General features: G+C 43.3%; 1 protein-coding gene across 2 annotated transcripts; it reads left to right on the top strand.

Annotated features, from left to right (window-relative positions):
- Window positions 1–6,006: 6,006 nt before the first annotated feature.
- itga3b (integrin, alpha 3b) lies at window positions 6,007–24,504 on the top strand. Of its 2 annotated transcripts, XM_057038086.1 has the most exons (26): window positions 6,007–6,315; window positions 14,237–14,364; window positions 15,314–15,396; window positions 15,693–15,930; window positions 16,433–16,525; window positions 16,609–16,813; window positions 17,035–17,228; window positions 17,474–17,562; window positions 17,644–17,780; window positions 17,881–17,967; window positions 18,053–18,120; window positions 18,297–18,442; window positions 18,534–18,680; window positions 18,754–18,851; window positions 19,120–19,288; window positions 19,837–19,911; window positions 19,990–20,069; window positions 20,159–20,236; window positions 20,318–20,420; window positions 20,635–20,805; window positions 21,513–21,638; window positions 21,779–21,892; window positions 21,997–22,095; window positions 22,318–22,443; window positions 22,614–22,766; window positions 23,084–24,504. In XM_057038086.1, exons 1-25 carry the CDS (start codon window positions 6,140–6,142, stop codon window positions 22,722–22,724), a joined length of 3,141 nt encoding a protein of 1,046 aa, XP_056894066.1. In that variant the 5' UTR covers window positions 6,007–6,139; the 3' UTR covers window positions 22,725–22,766; window positions 23,084–24,504. The 2 variants fall into 2 exon arrangements, with proteins under 2 accessions (XP_056894066.1, XP_056894060.1); XM_057038080.1 differs by lacking the exon at window positions 22,614–22,766.
- Window positions 24,505–24,618: the final 114 nt, after the last annotated feature.

Below are 24,618 nucleotides of genomic sequence, written 5' to 3'. Positions count from 1 at the left end.
AGGAAACCTTTTGTAGACAGGAAATCACAGAAAAGTCTGGTGTGAGACATCACCTGCTTATTTGCTCGGCTTGTTAACAAAGCAAAGAGAGCTGTCATTTTTTTCAGGCATGCCCAAGCACGGCAGATTTCAGAAGTTCCCGTTCTCCCCCCGCAAGCTTTTCTCCTTAGCACACACACACACACACACACACACCACACACACACACACACACACACACTCAAGAGCCCCACCACAGTCTTTCACCTCCGTCAGTGAAGTGCAGCCAGACCCCTTTAGTCAACATCAGCAGTGACTCAGTCAGGTTGGTAAACTAAGATAAGGAAACAATTAAAAATAGACGTACTTAGGAACAAATAAGTAACGATGTTGCAGGTGATTTGGGAAGTACTGACAGATCATTTTTCAATTGTGTCCATTAATGATTCATTCATGTCAAAACCAACAATTGCACATGAAAATTCTACTGAAAATCTGCAACTTTTGACAGTATTTGCATGAAACCACCCACAGCGTTCTGGACTGCTGTGGCCCCTGGACAGGCCCCTCTGCATTCGGCCTAATGTGGACTCCCAGCCCGCGTGAATGGACATTTAATGATCCGACAGGGTCATTCAATTGAGTAGAAAATGTGCAGGTCTAGAGAGCACGGCTCCGCTTGTTGCAGGAGACAAAGAGCAGAGCCCCATATTCGCACGTGCCCTCGAGAGGCCTGCGGCGGCTCAGCACCCTGGTCTGAGAGGGGGCTGAAAACAAACACAGCATGCCGATCCTCACTAGTCTTCACACACTTGAGCACAAATGAGAACTTTAATACAGCAGCATCACAGTGAACTCAATGCAATAGATACAATACGTTGTCATCTGGGACTGTATTATTCCACCGCTCTAAACTGGTCCAGAAATGGTTTCCACTGTCCTCTCCATTTCTGAATCTAATCAAGGAGTTCTCCTCAAAAAGGAAGTGGAACGTTTCTTAATTCCATCCCCAGGCTCAGGTGCCCATCAGGCCTGGGACCAAATAGATGTCATTCAAAGATGGTTTCAACATTCATGGTGGTTCTTCCCTCATCGTCCTGCCAATGAAGATATTGCCTGTGTATTTTTGTTACGTGTTAGGCACTAAATCAAATTGTATATCCTTATCCATGTATCACACGTTTTGTTAAAATACTGACTGATTTGAGTATATAGAGAGAAATAAATTACATTAATCCAGCTGCAGCATTGGTCTTGTCTTGTTTTTGGTGAATATTTTGTATTGTATATTTGCCCTTTCTCTGTACTTGACTTACAGTATTAAAAACACTGAGAAGTAGAATTGCCAAAAGTGCTTCAGGTTAAGCACAGCTTCAGACAGAATTAGGTCTAAGTGTGTGTTTAACAAAATATTGTTTTTATAAAGTGGTGTATAGTTTCTTTTACTAGTGTTTCATTTTGCAAAGAATCTTGGAAGGAATCTGTTCTGCTAATTGAGTGCAGTGTTTTGGGCCATTGATTCTAAATTGAGCCAAAGCAATTGACAAAAACTGTAAGAATATATTTATATATTTGTAACAATATTTGTAATTGTAAAGTTGTGAATAGTTGAGGCCTCATTGAACACAAATAGCAAGTACAGCCCTCAATACTGACATACTACAGATGTGTTCCACATTAACCCATCCTGTTATGTCCCTGAACTCATCTGCAGGTCATACAAGTTCAGTCATAAACACATACAGTTAGACAGGATGCAACTGGCAGTACAAAGATGAGAGGAGAAGAAATCCAACATGTTTATAAAGAGTCTGAAGGACGACAGACGTATGCAGGTGGGGTCAGTGACCATGCAACCATACAGCCATACAGGCTGTTCAGGCAGCAAAAGGGTTTTGCAAGGTCATCTGTGAATCATAGCAACTCAGAGGAGTGAGGATGGGTGGCACAGAAGCAAGCAAGCGCTGCTATTTACTGCCGCGACGCTCCAGATAGTGTCATCATTCTGCTGTCTGTCCCCCAGATTACATTAGGGCCAGTCCCACTGTCATGCATCAGATTTACGACCCTATACATTCACCTATTATCCAGGGTCAACAATGACAGCGCTCTGGGTAACTGGATTAACTGAACAGAGATTGGAAAATAACCCATGAGACAATTGAAAACCAATATTCCGAACCATTTTGTGATATTTCATGTCCACAGACAACTGTGTTTATAATTGCATTTGTGTGTGTGTGTGTGTGTGTGTGTGGTGTGTGTGTGTGTGTGTGTGTGTGTGTATTTCTGCTGCGAACCCACAAAGGCAATAAAAGCCCACTGTTTGTTTCCTATATTGTGACTTCTTGAGCAAACACTGCAGAAGGGTGATTTGTAGGTTACAGTTGGTTGTCAAGGGTGACGTCCTAAGGTAATATATTAAGGCATTCTGACCACAGCCACCATTACTTGTAGTTAAACACACACCCAGGGAGTCCTGTTATGAGTAAGCTCTAGCTAAAGGTCAGCCTGGTGTTATTCTCCGTGGACTCAGCTCTTTAACCCTCTTACTCCCCCTCAGAGCTGTTTCGCTGTCGATCTGTAACTTACCTGAACCACCATAAAAGGGAAGCAACTGTCTGCAACATTTCTTCTTCTGGTAGTCACTTGGCCTCTATCTGAGATTTAATTCCCTTGCCCAAGGTTATCAATCCTCTGGGCACAAGGCCACAGCAAATTCAGCCTCCCTGCAAACACTTCTCTCTTTACCTTTGACTCCTCAAAACAGAAGTGTTAGTTTTGAACACAAGTGTCTCTGGGGCTGAGAAAGGAATGCTGCTCACAGTGTCTCCCTCCTCTAATGATTAAACACCACTAACGCTGGGCCATTGTCAAGAAAGTGTGTCAGTTTCATTTTTGTGCTTCATGAATCACAGACTCCGCCAGGAGCTCCTGGCACCGTTAATACAGTGAGGATTTAAGTGGTTTGTATGATTTCTGACACTTTTATTGCTTTTTGAAAGAAATTTGTCTTAACTGTTTACTCAAGAATGATGAAAACTGCAAATGAGCTGAACGTTGGAAATAATCAGTCCACTTTATGTGCATTTAAACATCTTCCAGACGCCATTAAGACATTTGTCTTACTGTCTCCTTGTTCTGCTGTTTTGCTTTTCTCGTGTTGATTCCAACCAAAACCCATGTGAGGAGGTTATATTTTAATCTTTGTAGTTTATAAATGTATTACTGAGTTTTGCTGGGATTTGGGTGAATTCCTCAGTCTGAACTGAAAATGACCCAAGCCCAAGTGAGCGCCGCTTGATGCAGATTTGAATGAATGTGGAAGGTTCATTGTTACCCCAGTAGTATTATAACAGGAGTTTGTGTAGCAGCACTTTTGTTTCCACAACACAGCGAGCGAGTCCAGCGTCTCCCATCACTCCGGAAGCTAAGCTGCAAAACAGGTGCCACTGAACAGTGGGAGGGTGCACAGATCCACACCTTCCTCCTGAGGCTATACATTCCAGCACACGGCAACTGCAGCAAGCAGCAAGCTTTCCAAAACCACTGCTGCATTTCCTTCCTTACAAAAACACACATATTTATATACAGTACACACACATGCCAAAACTCCTCTGCAGTTCCATCATGCATTGTGTCTCAATAAAACAAGTAAAATAGAAACGTTTCTCTGTTGACAATGGGGTGGTTAGCTGAAAAGAAGACTGTATTCTTTTTCATGAATAATTTTAGCTCTAACCTGTCCTGAGAACTAAGACTTGCTGCATGCAAACACCAACTCATTAGATTTTGTGTATACGAGGAATTATGACTGACAATGCCACGACCTTGACATAAGCATGATGGGTCCTTGCAACCAGAAAGAGCACGTTACTGGTCGCTGTGGTCAGAGTCTATAAATGTGTTTGTGTTTCGGTTGTTAACACCCAGGTTTGCTGAGCTGGACGGGGAACATCATGTTGTATTCCACTGAAAGGTTATCTGAGCTTCTGGTTGGTGCCAAAACAGACCACACTGTCTTTCCATCACCGCTCACTACATATTGACTCCATTGCAACTCTCAGCTCCATGGCAACGACTCGCTCTGTTGTCAGGGTGCAGCGAGGACTCAGCGTGAGAGCGTGCTGTGTTTCAAACTCATCCAATGTCCTGTTCTTTATGTTAAATCCACCAGGCTGGCTAATAAGATTTAATATTCACGTCCATATGACCTGACTCTGATCCATCCATTTCGTCCACAATGATGTTTAATTTTGTCGACGTAGAAAAATCCAGCACTAAGCTGCTCTTGCCATGAAGATTTTACACAAAGAACGAGTCAATAACAAGTCGAGATAAGCGTAATGGTGCTATTATGGAACAAAGGAATGCCGTCTTTACATTTCCTCTGTCCCACGCTGCCGTCCATTTGCATTATCACACGTTCACATCTCCACATAGCATCCCACTCTTCAATCCCAGCAGCCCTCTCTCAAAACCCGTCTTGAAAGGACAATATTGTGCGATTGACACTATACAACACGTGACCTAGCAGTAAAAAATCAGTGCTACACTGAGCTGGGACAAAATGCAAAGTCAGTATTTGCAACTCTCATGCGCAGGTTTACACCGATGCATCATATGGGAGTATAAATACAATGACTGGAGCGGGAGCGACATGGCCTTTTGTTGCCAATATTTTGAACATTTGTCAGTATCAGCTGTCAGTTCACCTAAGTGACACGTTGCAGATATTTAAGGTTAGGTTTGAGACCCCTGGGGGGCTTCAGGGATCGGGTGTTTGTGCAGCCAAAAAGCAGTGGAATCAATGACACGGAGCCAAATGGAGAGAGGTCAGAGCGCCTCCCTATTGTGACTTGGTGGCTTTAAATTCCTCCCTGTTTCTAAGTCATTTTGTGTCACATCTCCAGCGACACTTATCACATGGATCTGTGCAACGTCACTGCTGTAAGAGTTGCAGATGAAGATAAAGCAACAGGATGTTGACACTGTATACACATGCATGTTCCACATTTGCCTCAAGGCTATAAAGCCTTTGCATGGTAAATAACATTAAAATGCAAAAGCTCAAGGTCTACACCTGGGTTAACACTGGCAACTTGATAGATTCTGTTAGGTTCTTGGCCTCAGTGGTACAGACACACATGCCCAAACACAGATTATGACCAAGATTTGTATTGCAACTCATTTTTGGAATGTGCTTCAACTTGTTTTCAGGGTACTTCAGCAGATCTGAAGGATGAGGGATAGATTGCCTCTGGGTGAGAGAGACTCTGACAGCGTCAGGACAAGCAGAGAGGGAGTTCACCTCATTATTTAATTGATGTCAGAGTTTGGCCAGGAATCAGTCAGCCTGATGAAGGGTTTCAAAGTAGTGCACAGATACAAGCAAACAGAGGAGAGGTGCATGCAGGATGGGTTGAGATTCTATTCTAAGTTTTTACCCTCACTGTGACGGCAAAAAATCCTGTTAAAATGGGTCTGTATGGTGATTTTATGTGCAGAGACATATCAAAGCCACACATGCCTTTTCCTGGCTTTAAACTGCCAAAATACATCCAGATAGAACGAGTTAAAAAAAAGACTCCCATATCAGGACTCCGGGTACGATAAAACTAAAGCACATAGTACAGTCAAAGAAGCCTGATCATATTTTTACTCTAATTTCACACAAGAGACCAAATTAAAGTTCCCGTGGTTGTCTTTCTACAAAGAAGACCAACCCATTCTGAAGGTTGCATCAAGATGAAAAGTATATTAATGGAATATTTAATGAATTATATATAATATAATGAAACAATAATATAATGTGTAATAATCTATTCAGTAGCCTATCTAATTTAAAATAAATATGCGTAGAGGCTCACGGGAGGGGGTAGTTGAGCGCATTGTAGTGAGTGAACATAATACGTGTTGAGAGAGAGAGAGAGAGAGAGGAGAGAGAGAGAGAGAGAGAGAGAGAGGAGAGAGAGAGAGAGAGAGAGAGGAGAGAGGGGGGAGAGAGAGAGAAAGAGAGAAAGAGAGAGAGAGAGCGCTTTTACGCCGAGTGTGAAGGCGCAGAGGAGAGTCTCCACGGGAAGCTCTCTGTGAAGCGCAACCTACCTGTTGGAGCTCAGTGCCGGCCAGGGCCCACAGTGTACGTGGATTCCGCACAAACATGTCTCCACGACTCCTGCTTTCCACCCTTTTGGTTGTTTTCTACGGGACGCAGACGTGCGCTGGATTTAACATAGATGAGCGCTTTCCTGTGATCAAGGAAGGCAAAACCAGCGGGAGCTTCTTTGGATTCTCTGTGGCTCAACATAAGCAGACTGTCGGCTCCACAAAGTACCTGTAAGTCATCATTTTGTGCACATGCGAGAGGTGTGCGCCTTTATTATAGTGATCCATGTAACGCGCAGGTTGTAGGTTCGCACCTGCTTTTGTCGGGAGGCGTAAAACTGCGCACTTCACGCTCCGCAGAACCGACACGTGTCTGTTTCAACGCACAACCTGGTGATGAGACTTTTATTGCGTTTTAGATTCGTCTGCAACAGCTCTTATTCTGTCTGTTATTCGCGACACACTTCCTCTTTTCCCCAACAGGAAAAGTAGTTCTTTAATCCACCTGTTTGCGAAAGCGAAACGTCATCTAAAATGTGTCCTTTCACTGCTGTGTCTGGTGTTCTGGAGCCACACAGATTTGAAAAAGATGATGGTGATGTCGTTCTGGATTTCTTTGAATGAATGATTTTTTTTCGGCAGCCTACCTTATTCCGTTTATTTTATTTTATACATTTACATTGTGGATTCTGCTCGTGATATGCCTGTAGATGGTGCTTTTTAGTCTTTTGGATTTCATTCATTGGCACCTTTTTATCTTCTATCAGAAAGATTAACATTAAACATTCCCATTAATGTTTTGACACTTAAATCAAAATTCATCAGTTTTTTCTGATTTCACCCAGACAGTTGAGGCTCCCTTCTCACACCGACGAGTACCCAGGCAGCACATAATTATTATTATCTGCGTTTGTTGTAATATAGTGGAAAAGAATATTGTAAACCACCAAATAAGTAACATTAATTTGCATTTACATCTATGGGTTCAACACAGACTAATGTTGGTGTGAAGTGGCAGTGATGAATGTACGGAGATTAGCAGTTAGCAAATGCTAAATCAAAAGCACTCCAAAAAGAGAGATCCCATCATTATAAGGTGGCCTGATTGGTTCAAAAAGACTCAACGCTCTGCTTTGTTAAAACAATATTGTAAACTCTGATAGATTATGTGACGATCAACAAACGGTGCACACCTACAGAAAAGTTGTAACTCTACTTATCAGAAACTGCTGTGGGTGGAGTCAAAGGTTTCCCATGAGTAATCTGTTGTGTTTGGACCCCCACAAAGTCTAATAAAGTGCTCTCCCCACTCAGGGTGTCTACCACTGCATTTAAATAAGGCAACGCCGACAGCAGGACTCAAATCTGTAAGTTTTATACGGGTGAGGCCAACTTTCAGAAAGGTAATGCCATGTGCAGCTATAAGCACATGGCATTGGTCAAATTTAATTTAATTACCTTGCCTTGCTATCTATCATTTGTTAAACCAGAAATAGTTTTAAAGTCTCCTGGCTCTTGACACTTGCATCAAACCACCTGTATACATAGCTAGCCTAGCTTTTGTGACCATATAATAGGCCATTGCATCTAACAGTGTGGCAAATCAAGTATACTGTCCAAAATAAAGTACACCCCGCTCATGTTCCTGTAAGTAGAAATGTATGTAGTGGGTTTGAAGCTGTCACTAGGTGTCTTTAAAAGGGGAACACAGACAGGTTTAAATTTGATGCTGAACTTTCTCACACTCACTTCCTTGTTATCAGTCTGTCTTTTGTGAGCTGAAATCTTTTTGCTGTTGCAGCAGTGTAATCCTGCAGCCTCCAATGTTGACTGAAAATGTTCCTTGAGCACGCACGGAGCTGTGCACACAGGCCAAGTCAGTGATTCTGCAGCTTCCCAATGTGCCCCATGGCTGCTTTTATGGCCCTGTTGTTTGGATCCAGAGCTGTTTCTTTTTGCAACACGTCTGCCCATTAGTGGTGTGGGCTGCAGTGTGAATATTTGAAAAGTGCAATCAGAAAAACCAGCCACGACACGCACAGCAGTGGCCAGTCTTTGCACATTCGTGAGTCAAACCAGATGAGGTATTGAGAGAAATGGGTTCCCGTTCCCATTGTTCAAATTGCTGTAAGATATTATAAATAGTCTAGATTATAAGTGTATCCTGGTAGAAAAGTGTCATTTAAAATTCAGCATAGTGCATAATCACGTAGTAAAATAGTTTGCTGAATAACTATAAGCTACCTGAGGCTAATTTGTACTGGGTATTCTCCAATCCCACTTTTCTTTTGGATCAGCCATTTAGTGGGATTTTTTTTCCCTTCAGAGGGCTTTTTTGTTCTCTGTTGAAGGCGGGAGGAGGGACTGGGCAGTCAGCTGGCCACCTATTGGCTCTTCCAGTCCACTGACCCCGTGGTATGTTTGGAATGTATCGCCCTTCTCTGCACAGTCACAACCTGCCAGGTTTCAGGTTGAGACAAGACAGGAGCAAGAAGGACGTTTTCTGGGGATGGGTGTGTGTGTGTGTGTGTTTGTGGGGGGTGTTCCTGCACAACACAAACAAACGCGCTAAAATTTAAATTTGTGAGCAGGCGCTGCTGCCTTCATTTCACAGTCAGGAGCATCTGCGACCAGGGGGGAGGAATTTAACTTGCCTCACTGATGAGTAGCTAATCAGAGCTGAAGTGCTCATCTCTGTCTGACTGCTGTGGCCTGAAGCCATGAAAGTCAGCCATTCAATTTGACAGGGCCCTTCCCTTTTCAGCTGAGACATAAAAGGATTAAACAGCTTTAAAAACACAAACCATCTCATGTTGAGTTTGAACACGCAGAAGGTCGCCCTCTCGTTTTCCTCCAACCTCATTTTCAGTGTTGTGTAAGGCCAAGTTAGTTTAAATGATGCTGGTGGGTAAGTCGTGGGGGTGACCCAGCATTCTCTCATTCGTGGAGCTGCTCTTCGTCTCATAGCGCCACAGTGACAAGCTGTGATAATCCAGCATTGTCTGGTTGACCCTCGTGCAGTAGTACAAGCAACTCAGACAAAAGGCTTTCCTGCAATAAAAGAAAAGGTTGGATCGGGACTTTGTAAAATGTTCATATGAAACACTGTTGGCCAACCTCAACATGTTCACTTTTAGTTCAGTTTAGAAAAAATCTTTTGGTTTGGCTCAGTTCTGGACCTATGTGAATTGATTTGTCGCCCAGTCTTTTGTTTTTATCATTAAACTGTCCTATTTTTGAAAGTTAGAAATGAACAAAGTCCTAATTTGTTAATTTTTACAAGATTAATTGTTAGGAAATAATATGATTTCATCAGTAAATGCTGTAAAGTGAAACACCAATGCAGGAGGTGGAGTTGTGTGTCACACACTGTTTGTTACCCACATTTATTGGAGCCTGAGTTAAGGGTTGGCAGCTGCTGAAGTGCTCAGTAAAATAAGCTTGTCTATTCTGCCTGTCTCTAAACTTTATGGCGTTTATTAGCTGACCCTAGTGAGGCGGTAATAGCCTCGGCTGCATTTTCCGCAGCAGCTAAATGAATGACAGCTTCTAATAACACGCTAAAAAAGATCGCGGTGGAGGCCCAGGCATCCCGCTGCTCCCCACAGAGGAGAACCTCCGTGGTGGGGCTTTCATTGACTGTCCCCGCAGAGAGGACTAACAAAAGTGTAAGAGAACCCGTCTTTTTTCTCCTGGCTGTACAAATGCCCCCACACAGCAAGGAAAAGAAGGTAGTGGCAGCCTCCGGGCTAATGAGGGCTTCCAGGAGCTAGAAAAACTATATGCTTCAATACCTTTGCCCCTTTATGTCGTTTTTGATCTTTGAAGACAAATGATCCTGAAGTATCAGTTTACACTGGGTAGTGTGGGCGCCACTGTATGTGGTAACGTGCTGTCTGTCATTAGTAGCATTAGAAATTATTGATACATTGGAATAATCCAGCTTTTTAAACTGGCTGGATACAGGCTGGCTGGCTGTTACCTGCCGAGTTTGTGGCGCTCCTTTCGAGTTGCGAGATAGACCAGCTGTGCCAGTGCCTGCTTCATCCGTGCAGTTTCTTTGCAAGTACAGTATCTGTAGCTTGCTAGGTAGCATGACTGCCTGTGTCAGACACCTGCAATCATTCATGCAGGGACAGCAAAAGGCTACATGGGTGTACGCTGTTGGAGCATCGTAGAGACACCAGACCGACCATCACAACAGATAAGCTTTTTCTCGTTCTAATGGGAGGCGAGTTTGCTTGGATGACCTGCTTCATTTGCTTTGTTGTTACTGTTTCACCAATGGCAGATGGTGGTCTTCAAACAGGATGTTTGTCCAGCTGAGATACGGCGTTAGAAGTTGCACATGTGCGTGTGTGTGTGTGTAAAGAACATGGGGATGGACTGATTGTCATTTGAGCTTAATGCTGTTCAATGTACATAAGGTACAGAATCAGCTCATCTGTAGCAACGGTTTCACGCACGCATCCTCGGTCAATGTGTGACTAGCTGGGTGTGCTGAGTGTGACTAGTGTGATTACTATGTGCCTGTGAGACAGTGGTATATCAGAGCGCTTCTGAAACAGACAACGATTAAAAAAAACACACACTAACTGTGTTTTCTTGTGCTTTCTTGTTCGGTCTTATTCTTTGGAAATGAATCACCACTATAAATTAGCCTTGCCCAATATCTTTGCTCACCGATTTCATTTTCAACCTCCAGCAGATGTGTTACTGATTAAAAGAGGCAGAAATTTGGCCCACGTCCGTTTCCTGTTCGTCACCTGCATCCCGACAGGCTTCTCGGTGTCCAGGTGTTACAAAAAAAAGGTTGCGCTAATGGTGCTGCAGCTCCACAGAAGATGAAGGATAAATAAGGAGTTACTTAGCTCAACGGACGTTATCACATGGAGCCTCTGTTCATTTTGTGTGGTAGAATGAGGAACACATGGTTAGCAGATGGTAACGTTGCATGAGTGTACCTGTTGACAGTGGTTTATGTAGATAACACACAGCAAGCAGAGAAGTTAGACGAGATGAAAAAGTGAGATCCATCTAACTTACTGTTTTATTTTTTTTATCCGTTTCAATATTGAGGAGTTCAGCTGTTTAGAGGAGCTGTCTGACGTCTGTCATGTTTTATGAATGATTTCTAAAAAGACCTGTTCAGGTGGGGGAAAAAAGCCCCCTGAGGTTCTGTATGTGAGGATTTTCTCTTTCTTAGCCCTGAGGGCCGAGGCCACACCCTGACACAAACTGGTCCAACTGAAGCGTACCTGCAAAAGTGATCTATCCCAGTCAAACACACTAACTGCAGCCGAAACACCCGAGCAGGCACAGGCATAAAAAATACCCAAACCCGGGAGCGTTTGGTAAAAGAGTAATCTGCACACAGCTGACGAGCATTCAGCTCTGACTTTGGCACTTTCTCTCACTTTCACTCTTTTTTTCAATTCTCATTATGAACTCTTGACATTTACGTGCAGGGACAGCGGGGAAAAGAGTTGTGTCAGGGATCTCTTCGCACGCCTGCTCAGTCTGGATTCCAATGAAGAAGACAGATGACCTCTAAACAAGAGCGGTTTTGTCCTGACTGGCCCTGTCTCCTTCTGACGGGGGATGATACAAGGTCATCTGGGTTTCTTTTAGGGGAAGTCCTTGAAAAAGGTGTGAATTTCATTAACTGCATATGTTGCTTTGGTTGACGATCATCAGGACGCCGTGCGTGGTGTCAGATTACAGCTGTCGTTACCTTTGCTGATGGTGCTCATCGTGCGTCTTATATGCGCATCGATCAAGCGATTGCTCAACTGCGCATATTTCTTAAAATGGGGCCCCTCAGCAAACGTGGGGTCCTAAGCACGGTGCGTGTTCTTGCTCATAGGGAGCCTGACCTCCCCTTCCATCCGTCTCTCACTCCTCCTGACCTTCTCCTGTGTGATGCCACAGAACTTCCTCCTGCTGGGAATTTTTCCTTTCCCGACGGAACGAAGCGGGCCACACCTTCGGCTCCACAAGGTGTGTTTGAAGAGAATGTTTGATTTAGCCAGCCGTTCCGATCACTTGTTCGTCAGAGGGGGCAAACTACAACATGTTCTCAGTAGGAATGCAGCTGCCGCTTGCCCTCCCTCCCCTTCCCTTTGTGGGCCTCCAGCAGCATGTTTATGAGGAAGTGATGAGCACACGGGGAGATAGAAGGAAAAGTCACGTTGTAGCATTTGATGCTCGACAGGATATGAGATGTGTTGTCATTCCCGAGTCCATGCTTTTATCTCTCAAGACTTCAGAAAAGCCCAAATCCTCGTGCTGGTGGTTGACAGGGTTTGACCTGATCACAGTGATATGAAAGATCAGCTCTGATGCTTGCTTGAGCCTCTGTGGGAGCATTTTTGTGACTTTTGAACACTCCAGAGACTTAAAAGTACTTGGCAAGAGTGTTAGAAATGCAACTGGCACCAATTCTCTCAGAATCAGACTCAGATCAGCCAAGTATGTGTGTGCACGGGGAGGAATGAGTGTCCAGTTCAGCATATCAGTTTGCCTCAATAGACACATTTAAATATAAAACTGGGGAGCAAAATCATTGACACATGCAAAATAAAGAGAAGAAACCAAACCGGTCACTGTATAAATATCTTGGCACATTTGTCCAGTTAATCAATAACTTTAAACCAGTTTAAAATACCATTTCCATGACTTTACATACTATGCTGTAAAATCAAAGGCATTAGTCAACGTATCCAGAACAACAGGTGACCCATTTTACCCGTGAGACTATAATAAGTGTGTTAATGAGGGTCCTGTTAGGGACACGGGACTGTTTGACCTAATTCTCTCTCTCTCTGTTTTTTAATACCTTCCTGAGCAAAGTTCAAACTGACCCTCTGAGTAATTTATAACCGTATAAATTCGATTGGTTTCTTTTTATTTGGCTGCTGCTGTTTTTATGATGATTACATGAGTCAGAATCGATAATGCTAGTGGACAGAGACAGATCTACAGATGTCCATCCAGAGTATCATCAGTTAGTCCGTCTGCATGTCCACCAGCATCAGTCATTTGCAGCATCTCAGACATGCGGAGGAAACCACAGCCCTCAGAGAGCTTCCTAGTTCTCATCAGTGTGGCAGAGGCAAGTTTTTGGTCACATCCTTGTTTTGTTGCTGCTCGTTTTGTTGCTGTTGTTCAGCCTTCTACCTCAGAAAAGGATACATTTTGTTTCACTTGCTTTCTCAACTGACAGATTTTGTCATTGTGGCTGGGTTTCTAGTCAGTAATGGGCTAACTTAATCCTCTGGAAACAAACTCACATGACTGATTTAGGGGGAAAGACTAACTGGTTCAGGTGACTTCAGAGGGAAAACTGTTTGAAGGGAGGGTTCATGAGATGTTCTCATGATTGCTCTGCATGGATAGGGGGCATTGAGGCTGGGTTTGACTGGAGAGCAGTGCTGGAGTGGTGCAGCCTGGTACACACTTCCCTTATATTTCCTATAGAATTCATGAAATGCAAAACAAATCTGCATGTTAGACGCAGGATTTGTGGGCTGAGAAGTGGGTTTATTTTTTTTAATATACCAAGAATCTTGTTAAACAGTATCAAGTGTATCAGTAAGAGTTTATTTATTACGTTTTGCTCCCCACTTGCACCTGCCTTGTGGGCACCATCAACTGCAGAGCAACCACTTCCTAAAAGCTGTAAAGCAAATGTGTGAATGGAAAGAGGTGTAATGTCTTTGTAGATGTAATGGTTTTTACTCACATTCGTGTCAGTTCAAGTTCCTGCCCAGAACATCCGGCTCATGTCTCACGCCTGGTTGTCGACATCTTCCTCCCACAAAGTGGTGCGAATTAATCTGGTGCTGATAGTAAACAATGCATCCTGACATGCAGTCCAGCGGAGAGTTCAACATTCTGATGACTCAAATTGATGACGTAGGGCAGGTGAGGGGACAAACAGGCCAGGCCAATCCCCAAGAGAGTGTTAAAGAGTTTTACTGCAAGTCATTTCTAAAAGTCAAATGGAACCTGGAAGTGAAATATTCAAATTTAACCTCATGTGTGTTTTGACTGGAAGGATTATCTTTTGCCACGGTGTACTGTCTGGACACCATGATGGTGTCCTGATATAATCTAATGATTTTTATCATTTCTGTCTGCATGTTTCCAGTTTGCTTGTAGGAGCGCCCAAAGAAAAAGCCTTATTTATGAAAAATGTCAACGAAACTGGTGGCGTCTACACTTGTCCCATCACAGCCGACCCCACCGACTGCACCAGGATGGATCTGGTCGGGTCAGGTGAGCAGTGATTTGGTTTTTAGTCATTTTGTTTGACCCTTAAAAAACACAAGTTCTTCAAAGAACTGAGCAAGAAGTGGAAGTTGGTGTGAAAGTGGAACAGATAGTTCATGGAGACAGACAGCTTCAGGTGCACGTGTGGACTTTATGAGGGGAGTATGAACTCAGATTATAATTCCTTATTCCTGATATTCCATTTAATGTATAGACAAAGCTCCTCAAAACCAGACTGCACTTCAGAGGCATCCAAGCTGCACAAAGGTGTGTGTGGGGGAGATCTTGAGATTGCCCTGATTCTTTCTAAGACTAGGATTTATTCCTTTACAGCTGCTCACTGCAGAAATGCCTCATCTTTAAAGGTTCTCCATATGGTCTGTTATCACCAAAGTTGGCCAAAGCTGTCTCCTCTCTGAGTAACTGGAACTGCATGTGTAACATCAGTTGTGTTGCTCCCGTCCATTCATGCTGGATGCTGCAAACATTCTTTTCTGATGAGTTACAACTGTAAATTGTAACCTGTACATGATAATCAGACAGCTTTCACCTCATTCACCCAGGATGGAATCTCAGCCCCAGACTCCCCATCTGTGCTGTGAAACATGCGTTCATATATAGGGTCCCCCACTAGCTCCATTCTAAATGAAAGGTTATTAACTGTTAGGCTCTGGGTTTTATCTGAAGGTGAATAGGCCTCCCAGAGCCTCAGGTAGGAGAGCCATAATTAAAAGATTCTTCTCTTTGTTGAGGTTACAGTCACATTTGTGTTGGTAATATGTGTCTGGGCATGATCTAATCCAAATGAGTGTTTCCTGTTTGAGGAATTTGATCAATTTTGTTTATGTTTTGAGGACTGAAACTTGGTTCTCTCTGCGTATGAGTGACATTAATGTTAAATGTGAAAGGGAATGGAAACTTGAATTATTCTGCTAATGTTTCAAATCTTCCACAGCAACCCAATCTGAGATGGTGGAGGGCATGTGGCTGGGCGTGACGGTGGCCAGTCAAAGAGTGCAGACAGGGGGCCGCGTGCTGGTGAGATGACAACCGCGCTACTCACCGTCAGTGAGACGGGTGCCTTTTCACTGTTGCTGTCAAAGTTAATAGATTAAGATTGTAGATCTGTAGTAGAGGATATGTGGGGAGATAAAAATCCTTATGTTTTAATCCTTAAGCTTCAGCATCCTCACTGCAGCGTACTGATATTTCACTTGCTATGCATACGCTAACGACAACAGTTACTGTCACTGTCTTTAGAGTATGACTAAATAAAACCAATTTATAAAATTTCATGTGACTCATTAAAGAAAAGCTTCTCCTCTGGTATCCAGGCATGTGGCCATCGCTATGTGAAAATCACATTGGCTGATTGGAGGATGATTGGAAAGTGCTACGTCAGGGGCAATGACCTGACCTATGACCCCTTAGATGAATGGCAAGAAGACAAATATGAGGTCTGCAACCCCAACTTTAACATGGAGCTTGAGGGCATGTGCAACATGGGGATCTCAGCGGGCATGACAGACACTGACGTCTACATTGGAGCAACGGGCAGCTACCATTGGCAAGGTGGGCGGAGTCAGTACCTCAGAGGGGGCATTTAATGGTGCACTGCGTGATCTTGCATGGTTTCAGTGCGTTTTCTTTTTTGTCTCAAATCGCTTCGATCTGCTAGCTGCCTGCATCTTGAATACACTGTGAAAAGCCCAGTCTGTGGAGATAACATGGAAGGGGGGGGTTGTTAAATGTAAAAACCACTAGAAGGAAAAGCCGTGCACCAAGATACAACAAATCATATTCCATGCAATCACTGAGAAGATACTGGGGTGCGTTTATGACATTTATGAAACAATTGGGGAAGGAGCGGGCTCACTCTGGGTTCTTTTGTATTTATTTTGAATGCCAAGTGATGTCATCGCAAAGTGCACTTTTAACAGGCTACGTCTACAGATGGAGATTCAGTGTCAAAGAAACTCAGCAGTCTAACATTGACATTGTTCTGTGTCTGGAAAGACTGCTCATTGCTCTGTTGAAGCAATGTAAGATTGTTCTTTTCTGCTTTGTTTTAAAGGAAATGTTCATGTAACCTGGAGAGACCCAGAAAACTCCTGGGACTCTGTGGTCAAAGACTTTGGCCAGCTGAAAAAAACACATAGTTATATGGGTAAATATCCTGCGCGTGCGTGCATCAGATAAACTGTGTAATAGTTGGGGTGGGATGGAGATTTGATGTGCCTTTGCCCACAGGTTACTCAGTTCTGGAGGAGAAAAAGGTGCGGAGCCGTGACGATTACACCGTATTGACAGGGTCCCCTCGGTATGAGTCCAAGGGTGCCGTGATGTTCGGGACAAAGAATAACAGGCATATCGCCTTGGATTTTACCATTCCTGGGGAACAAGTGGGCTCGTACTTTGGGAACAGCCTGGCTGTCACCGACCTTAACAATGATGAGTGCGTCTGTTAAAGCAATACCAGCAGATGTTCCTTTACTTCCTCATAAACCAGAACTTTGCAGAGGTGTAGCGTGTGTTTTTAGCAGCCTCTGCTTGTTTCAGCATGTGCATGATGACATGATAAATGAAAACCTGTCTTTTCATGTGTCCGTTTAATGGCGCGGCCTCCTCAGCTATGTGTGTTTGCATGTTACATTCTGCTTTTACCTTTCCTTGCAGCTGGAATGACCTGATTGTTGGCGCTCCCTTTTATTTTGACCGCATGAAAGATCAGGGAGGAGCAGTTTATATCTTCATGAATGAAAACGGATCTTTCCAAGAGACGGCCACTCTGGTGCTCAAAGGTCCGTCCAACTCTGCTTTTGGCTTGGCTGTAGCCGCTGTTGGTGATATCAACCAAGATGGATTCCAAGGTATGGAGCTAAAATCCTCCTTTATGTTTTCACAATTTCTCTGAAGTGATGAATAAAATAACAACACGGCTTGTGTAAAAGGTCCCGTGGTTCTGTATGTATTTGCAGTCATGTCAGCACAGAATCAGACCATATTAGGCAAAAAAAACAACCAACAACTGGTGCTATGCTGCCACCTTGAGGGGAGAAAGTTTCTAACCGCAGTTTCCTCTCAGCACATCGTTTTCATTTTCATTCATCTGCAGACTTTGCAGTCGGAGCTCCGTTCCAAGACACAGGGAGGGTCTACATATGGCTTGGAAGTGATACGGGAATCTCGGAGCAGCACAGCCAGGTAAAACTTTCCCCAGAAAGATCTCGTTCAGAGTTTCGCATCTGTTGTGCTGATCTCCTGCATCGATGCTGCCCCCTGTAGGTGATAGAAGGTAAGACTTTGGGTAACGGAGGCTTCAAGACTTTCGGATACTCGATCAATGGAGGGATGGACATGGATGGAAACAGTTACCCTGACATCTTGGTCGGCTCCCTGGATGACCGCATTGCTCTGCTCAGGTGAAAAACATTTTACAGAGTTTTTTGTTTGTTTTATTTCTTTTTTTCCTGTTTAAAGTCCACCCAGTCTCATTTATTATGTACTTATGTTATTTTTCAGGGCTCGTCCTGTTGTTCACTTAACCACAGACTTCACCGTGGAGCCAAAGATTGTGGACCCAAACCAGTGTCCTGCAAACACTCCCTGGTGAGTCGTCTGCTGAGTCTAAATCAGCGTTATTTTCCCCTGCGGTCTGAGAACCATGTTCAGCTTCTGTGTCTTTGTTTGGCAGCATAACAGCAACTCTGTGCATGTCCTTCACTCTGAGCAATGGAAACAAGGACTTCAAGAAAGATATCAGTGAGTGTTGTTGTTCTCATCAGTCACAATCCATCACTCATGTGATTTGTCAATCAGTAATGGTTTTGAATTTCAATCTGCTGTGCTGGACATACAGTGTGCATAGACATTAATGCTTCACCACCTGGAGTTTCTGTAAAACCTGTAAATCACTCAACGTGTTCTATGTTCTACAGCGGTGAACTACACAATCGAGGCAGACACAGGGAGAAAAAGAAGCCCTCGAGTTCGTTTTCAAGATAATCTCGACGACACCTTCACCGGATCCCTGAGTCTTCCGTCTTCTAAATCTGAGTGCCAGACTGTGAAACTTTATGTGCTGGTACGATTTCAGTTGTTCTGTAGGATCAAAGTGCCGCAATATCTTTGTGTCACAAATGAGCTTCATCTGAGCATTTGAAATCACTTTGCAGACTCCAGTGATGGACAAACTGAAACCCGTGGACTTTTCACTCAGTGTATCCTTAAGCGAGCCAAAGCCCAAATCCAGGCGGTCCCTGCAGAATCTGGACTCTTATCCAATTCTGAGCCATGATCAGAAACTCTCTGAAATAACAGAGGTAGCTCTAACAGTAACCTAATCCTGCCTGAGATTATGTGATGATAAATTTATTTATTTTATTTCTCCTGCAGATCAACTTTCAGAAGGAATGTGGTACCGATAATAAATGCAGCAGTAACCTGCAGGTGTCAGCAAGGTTTATTGATGAAAACAACAACTCTTATCCCAGGTAGCAAAGTGCAAATATATTTCCAGATTATTTTTTTTATTAGTATCGATATATTACGTGTTTTTTCTGAGTTCTAAAAAATATTCTCCAAAGCAATTTCTGACAGATGTTAACTCATGAAATTACTTTTTTATGCTGATTGCAGCTTTTATAGTCCCTAAACACATCTCAAAATGCAGTATGCAATTGTGAAACAATAGCTATAGCTTGCATTTGTCTTTCAATTAATAATGAAAAATGAGTTAACAAATGTCATATCGTGTCCCAGGAAGGGCAAATTCCAGGTCCTTCAGTTAAACAGCAGTGTGAAGATAATAAGGCTGAAGATTGAGGTGACCAATGTTCCCAGTAACGGGAAGCTGGCTGAGGACGCTCATCAGGCCGCGCTTAACGTCACCATCCCTGACGCGCTGAGGTACTCTGGCGTCAGGTCAGCGGTACGTCCACTAGGGGGCAGCACAGGCGCGTCGTCCTCTGTAGACGTTATTACGATTACGTCATAGCGTCTGTCTGTCTGGCTGGCTGGCTGTAAGCAAAATAACGCCAGAATGGATTTTATTGAAATTTTAAATGAAATTTTAGCAATGGGAAAAGGAGTACATAATTAAATTGGTTATGTTCCGGATTACCATTCTTTGATCATAAAGTAACCTACGAAAGTATATAACCTAGTATTACTACCGCCTAATATTCTATATTAGGTTACTGGCACTGGTTAACTTGTATGTTTTTAAGTTCAACAACCACAATTAAATGATGACAACTCAGATTTCTCTCCAGATGCCTTGATTCTTTAATCTGAATCATATATGGAAGGTATTCCAAGCATGTGGAGCATTAGTTTTGGGTATAAGACAGAATGTGGAAAAATTGAGCTGCTTGTTTTCCTTATGACACGCGTTTTATTCCTGAAAGACCACTGAATTTCCATTAGACACACAAATTAGCATTTCAGCTGTAAAAAGTACATGAATCCTGTGTTTAGGACCACGATGTCCAATGCAGTTTTGAAGAAACGTTGATATGCGAGCTGGGAAATCCTCTTAAAGGGAATGAAAAGGTAAGTGTAGACAAACTCCCACTATTTCCTTCTTTTGTCCTCTTAATCAGGATTTAAAAAAAAAAATGTCATGATCAGGTTTCACTTAAGCTCAAGTTTGAGACATCAGGGATCGATCTGTACACCCGAGAGCTGGAGGCCCAACTGATGCTCACCACGTAAGTGCAGTATTTTTTTGTGGCCCTTTTTATTGTTGTGGCGATGGACTCTGACATCATCAGTGTTCTAATGAAGGTTGTGTTTCCAGTCTTAGTGAACAGGCTGACCTGAGGCCTGTTACTGTGGCCCTGATGATTGAAAACACCATCATCCCTTCATTCTCCGTGTAGGTTCCGCGTAAACACTCACATATTGCACATTCCATCTGATGCTGTGCGCACTCATCTTAAACCTACGCTCTTTCCAGAGTCAACCCGCAGGTGCAAACCAAATTTGGTGGTACGGTCAAAGGCGAGTCAGCCATGGTCAACACCAGTGACATTGGCAGTCTGGTGGAGTTCACCTTCGATGTGAGTCACTTCATTCATTCAGACTACATTAGACCACTAGCGCTGAGGGCTCCTCGCCCACATTTCTTCATCTCCACCCTGTCTTTGGAGCTTTTGTGTGGCTGCATCTGAAAAAAATTAAGCGAAATAGACACTACAGGGTGGATGCTATTTTTGATGGTATGGTCCAGTTTTTTTTTTTTTTAACCCATTTACTATTTCCTTTGGTATTTAGGTGAACCTAATAGGGCAGCCACTGGGAGAACTGGGGACCCTGGCTGTGGAGTTTAAGTGGCCTTTTGAGGTGGCAAATGGAAAGTGGCTGCTGTACCTGACAAAGATCGTTGTTTCTGGGCAATCAGAAATGGAGTGTAACCCCCCGGGAAACGTTGTAAATCCGCTCAATGTAAGCTTCGATTTGGGAGTTTGCTTTAATTGCATACTGAACTACAGCATGAGGGTGTGATCACTGTTCATGTCCAATCTCATCCAGAGACATTTCAAACGTCTGCTTAAAAAGCTTTATTTTTTATCCATTTCTACATGTCTGACACAAAAGATGCCAAAATCCCAGCAAAAAAAGGTTTTGAACCCAGCTTTAATGAAACTGTGGAGAAAAGACTTTAAAACCACAGTAGGTCCGTGGCTTTAATGAAATAGCCATGCAAAATAAATACAACCACATTCATGTCTTTAGAAAGAAGTATTTCTGCCAGATTAACAATTTGTTGGCCTAAATCTACACTTCTAAACATGCTCATCACTGGCCAGAGTTTAAGAGGTTGGTTTATTCATACGATTTATGAATCATGGCATGTGAGATCTGAGGCAGACCCTGCAGGAGGAAGGAATGTGGCTGGAAAATAGTGTGAAAATGGATTTCAGGCCAAACCACAGCTGTACAGAAATACACTCTGGAAAAAAAGCTTCTGCGTAAGCTTACATAAATGTTACCCAGCCTGAAATAGAAAGTCATAATATCCAGATATAGACGGTGCTATATTGAGCGGAAATTGGTAATGTCTTTATCTAAGGCAGCAATTACCTCTGATGTCACGGCTCTGTCTCTTCTGCTTCCTCCTTTAATTTTCACGCCTCGTCTTCCTTGTCCAGCTGGTGCTGAGTGAACCAACACATACACGCACCAAACGGCAGGTCCTCATAGACGACGGGGAAGCGACTCAGCAGCATATTGTCAAACCTCAGGCACTGCTCACTCCCAAACAGTCCTTTATGTTGGTGAGTGAAGTGAATGAACTTCAGGCTGTGATTGAAAAAAATAAATGGTATCATATTGTCACACTGTCACATCAACACTGAATTCCTTACTGGTCATTAGTGAGCAAAACCATTCTGTTTTTTCTGATTATGTGATTTAGAAATGCGACGAGGGGACAGCTCGGTGTGTGACGTTCAGCTGTCCGTTGCTCAACATGACGGATTCAGCAAAGATTCACGTCCGCTCCCGTTTGTGGAATGGCACAATGCTAGAGGTCAGGAGGCACTTGGACAGACCTCTATGATTGTTAAATTACTGTGGTCTTGATAGCGTACTTCTGTGTGTGTGTGTGGTGTGTGTGTGTGTGTGTGTGTGCAGGATTACCCCAATGCTCTGAGCGTTACAGTCACAGGTGCAGCCACCCTGATGCTGATCACAAATAACCCAAGCATCAAGATGGAAAATCAGACCAGCTGGGTGAGTGATGATAGATGATGATGAGGATGATGATATATGTATATTTTATCAATGTTTGATTGTTTTTCAATGGGGGTGTCTGTAAAAATCCCAGTTTCAGGTGCCAGTTTAATGTGAATCCTGTAGCAGACTGAAAACTGAGAACAAGCCAAGTTTAAAGCTGATACAGTGCCTGTCAGGAGCCGCGGCTGTGCTGCAAATTTATTTCTGTGTTTGTCATAGTTCACAGTACAAATTGACCCTGTGGAGGAGCTGGAGGTGCCCTACGAACTCCCACTAGAGATCATCATCTCTGCAGCTGTGGCAGGAATTTTACTGCTGGGAATCATCATCCTTATCCTGTGGAAGGTGAGTCTGCTGAGAACCGATGACTTTCTTTGTTTTGGAGTGTGAAATTTCTCCAGATCAAACCAGCTGTTGCCTCCAGGTGGTGCGATAGTTTACTCTTTTGACTGATCTATGACCTCCACATGGAGCCATAAGTCTAACACCCGTACACCCCCCTCCTCCTCTCCCAGTGTGGCTTCTTCCAGAGGGCCAACAGGAGGGAGATGTATGAGGCCAAGGCCCAGAAGGCTGAGATGAAGATTCAGCCCTCTGAGACAGAGAGGCTAACTGAAGACTACTGAGGCCCCCATGAGTCCAGCAACATGCACCAGTGGGGCTTTTGGGTAATCACACCCCTACCACGGCATTTTCTGTGACTAACCTAATTACGGCACGAGATGGGGGAAGTGATTAAACTTCAACTTAACCCAATTTTTTCCAGCTCTTTGCTGCTTCTGTGCTCCGCTCGGGCTAACACGTGTTGAGCCACTGATGTTTACGCGATTATTTATGCTGCTTACTCTCTTTCCTCTCAGTGTGGGTCTTCTACCTCTTCTGCTTCTGAATCTTGAATCTCCTCTGCATCAGTCCCAGGTCTGCAGCAGCTTGAATGCTCATCCTCTTTGTTAATGTCACCTCTTTCTCTCTCCTCTCCCTCCAGCATGGATTCTTCAAGCGCGCCGTCTATTACCGGATAATGCCGAAGCACCAGGGGGTTCGAATTTCCAGGGCTGAGCGGCATCAATTTAACCTGGGATTTCAGCCTGAGGAGCCCCAGAAAAGGTTGTGGATCACAAACTGGAGCGAGATGCAGCATCACGAATACTGAGGCATTTGTTTTGGACCGTGAACTGCTCACATCACACTGGTTTGACATGGGCCACTAAAGGAAGACTAAGCGCACGAGGACCGTGCATTGTTTTTGGCACATTCATTTTTATCACTTTTCAGTGCAATATACTGAAGTTATACGTTTCAGTGATTTGAGGCTTTTATCACAGACACTCATGCAGCATTCAGGAGCAAACCCATCTGATCCCAATGCAGATTGTACTTTTACCGAACTTTTACTCTGTCTGTGCTTTTCTTTTTTCTTTCTCTTTTGTTTATTGCTCACCATGTTTTGTTTTTTTCATTTTCGTCTGTAATAACAGGGGAGGAGTGTTGATTTTCTCTGTTATCGTGGCACTTTGTGGTCGTTAAATTAAGGTTTTTAAGACATAACGTTCAATTTTGGGATTATTTTCAAACGTCAGTGTTTGACCAGCATTAACTTCTTAAGTGCTGTTTTGGTTACAGCACTGACCCTAAATGGAAAAAAACTGTCTCGGATTTAAATTACAGAGAAAAATCATGTCTCACTGAGGTACGCAGGAAAATGACCATTCATTATGAAATAATGATTTTCAAAGCCCAGCTGCACGCATTTTAATTTATCCACTTTTAATCCCATGACAACAGTCACACATTCTTAGAACAACCTGATAAAGAATAAATAGCTGCTTGTGAGTATGCGGGCAGTCTTTGGTGATGAGAGGACAGTCACTTAGTTCTTATTTATTACAACTTATATGCTGTTACGGGAGGGAAAGAGTTCCTTTATCTGGGTATCGAAAAGAACGATTCCACATACTGGAGGTCATGCACACTGGATTAAATAATGCAAGAAATAAAAAGTATGTGTGAAAGATTAGATCATGAATTGTACATAGAAATGGGTGTTTTGAATTCATGGCATTGATGTTGTTGTTTTTATTGTTCACTCGTGCTTTGTATTTTTGTGCGATAAGGACGACAGCGAGAAGACAGACCTGTGGAATGTTTCCAAGCCATTTTAGCCTGCTCTGAGGGTAACCTGCAGCACTGAAAGTCTGGACCAGGAGACATTACTCGGCAGTCTCTGATGGGACTGAGTGCTGCACAATAATTACACTTTGTCCTTGTTACCCGAGAGCCAGCAGGCTGCATCTGTGAGAACTACAGAGGCTCCATTGACTCTGTGAGTTAAGAGGAAACTGCGGAAGCCACAGTCTCTGAAATCTGTGGTGTTTTTTTTAATGTTATTAAATAGTTTTTTATCAACTTTTGGGGGTTTACTGTGTTTACTGTCTTTCGAGATCAACTATATGTCGGTATAACTCTGTTACCAAAAGTGTCAGCTCTAGCGAGCTTATGAGCTTATGCAGCACAAAACAG

This window comes from Takifugu flavidus, chromosome 1 (genome assembly GCF_003711565.1).
Source record: "Takifugu flavidus isolate HTHZ2018 chromosome 1, ASM371156v2, whole genome shotgun sequence".
NCBI classification, from domain to species: Eukaryota; Metazoa; Chordata; class Actinopteri; order Tetraodontiformes; family Tetraodontidae; genus Takifugu; species Takifugu flavidus.
This window is presented reverse-complemented; position numbering and strand designations above follow the sequence as displayed.

Coding starts and splice junctions, on each gene's coding strand:
- itga3b (XM_057038080.1), top strand. CDS start 6,140: ATGTCTCCACGACTCCTGCTTTCCACCCTTTTGGTTGTTTTCTACGGG. Junction 17,229..17,473: donor CAACCAAGATGGATTCCAAG/GTATGGAGCTAA, acceptor ATTCATCTGCAG/ACTTTGCAGTCGGAGCTCCG. Junction 20,421..20,634: donor TGGTGGAGTTCACCTTCGAT/GTGAGTCACTTC, acceptor TTTGGTATTTAG/GTGAACCTAATAGGGCAGCC.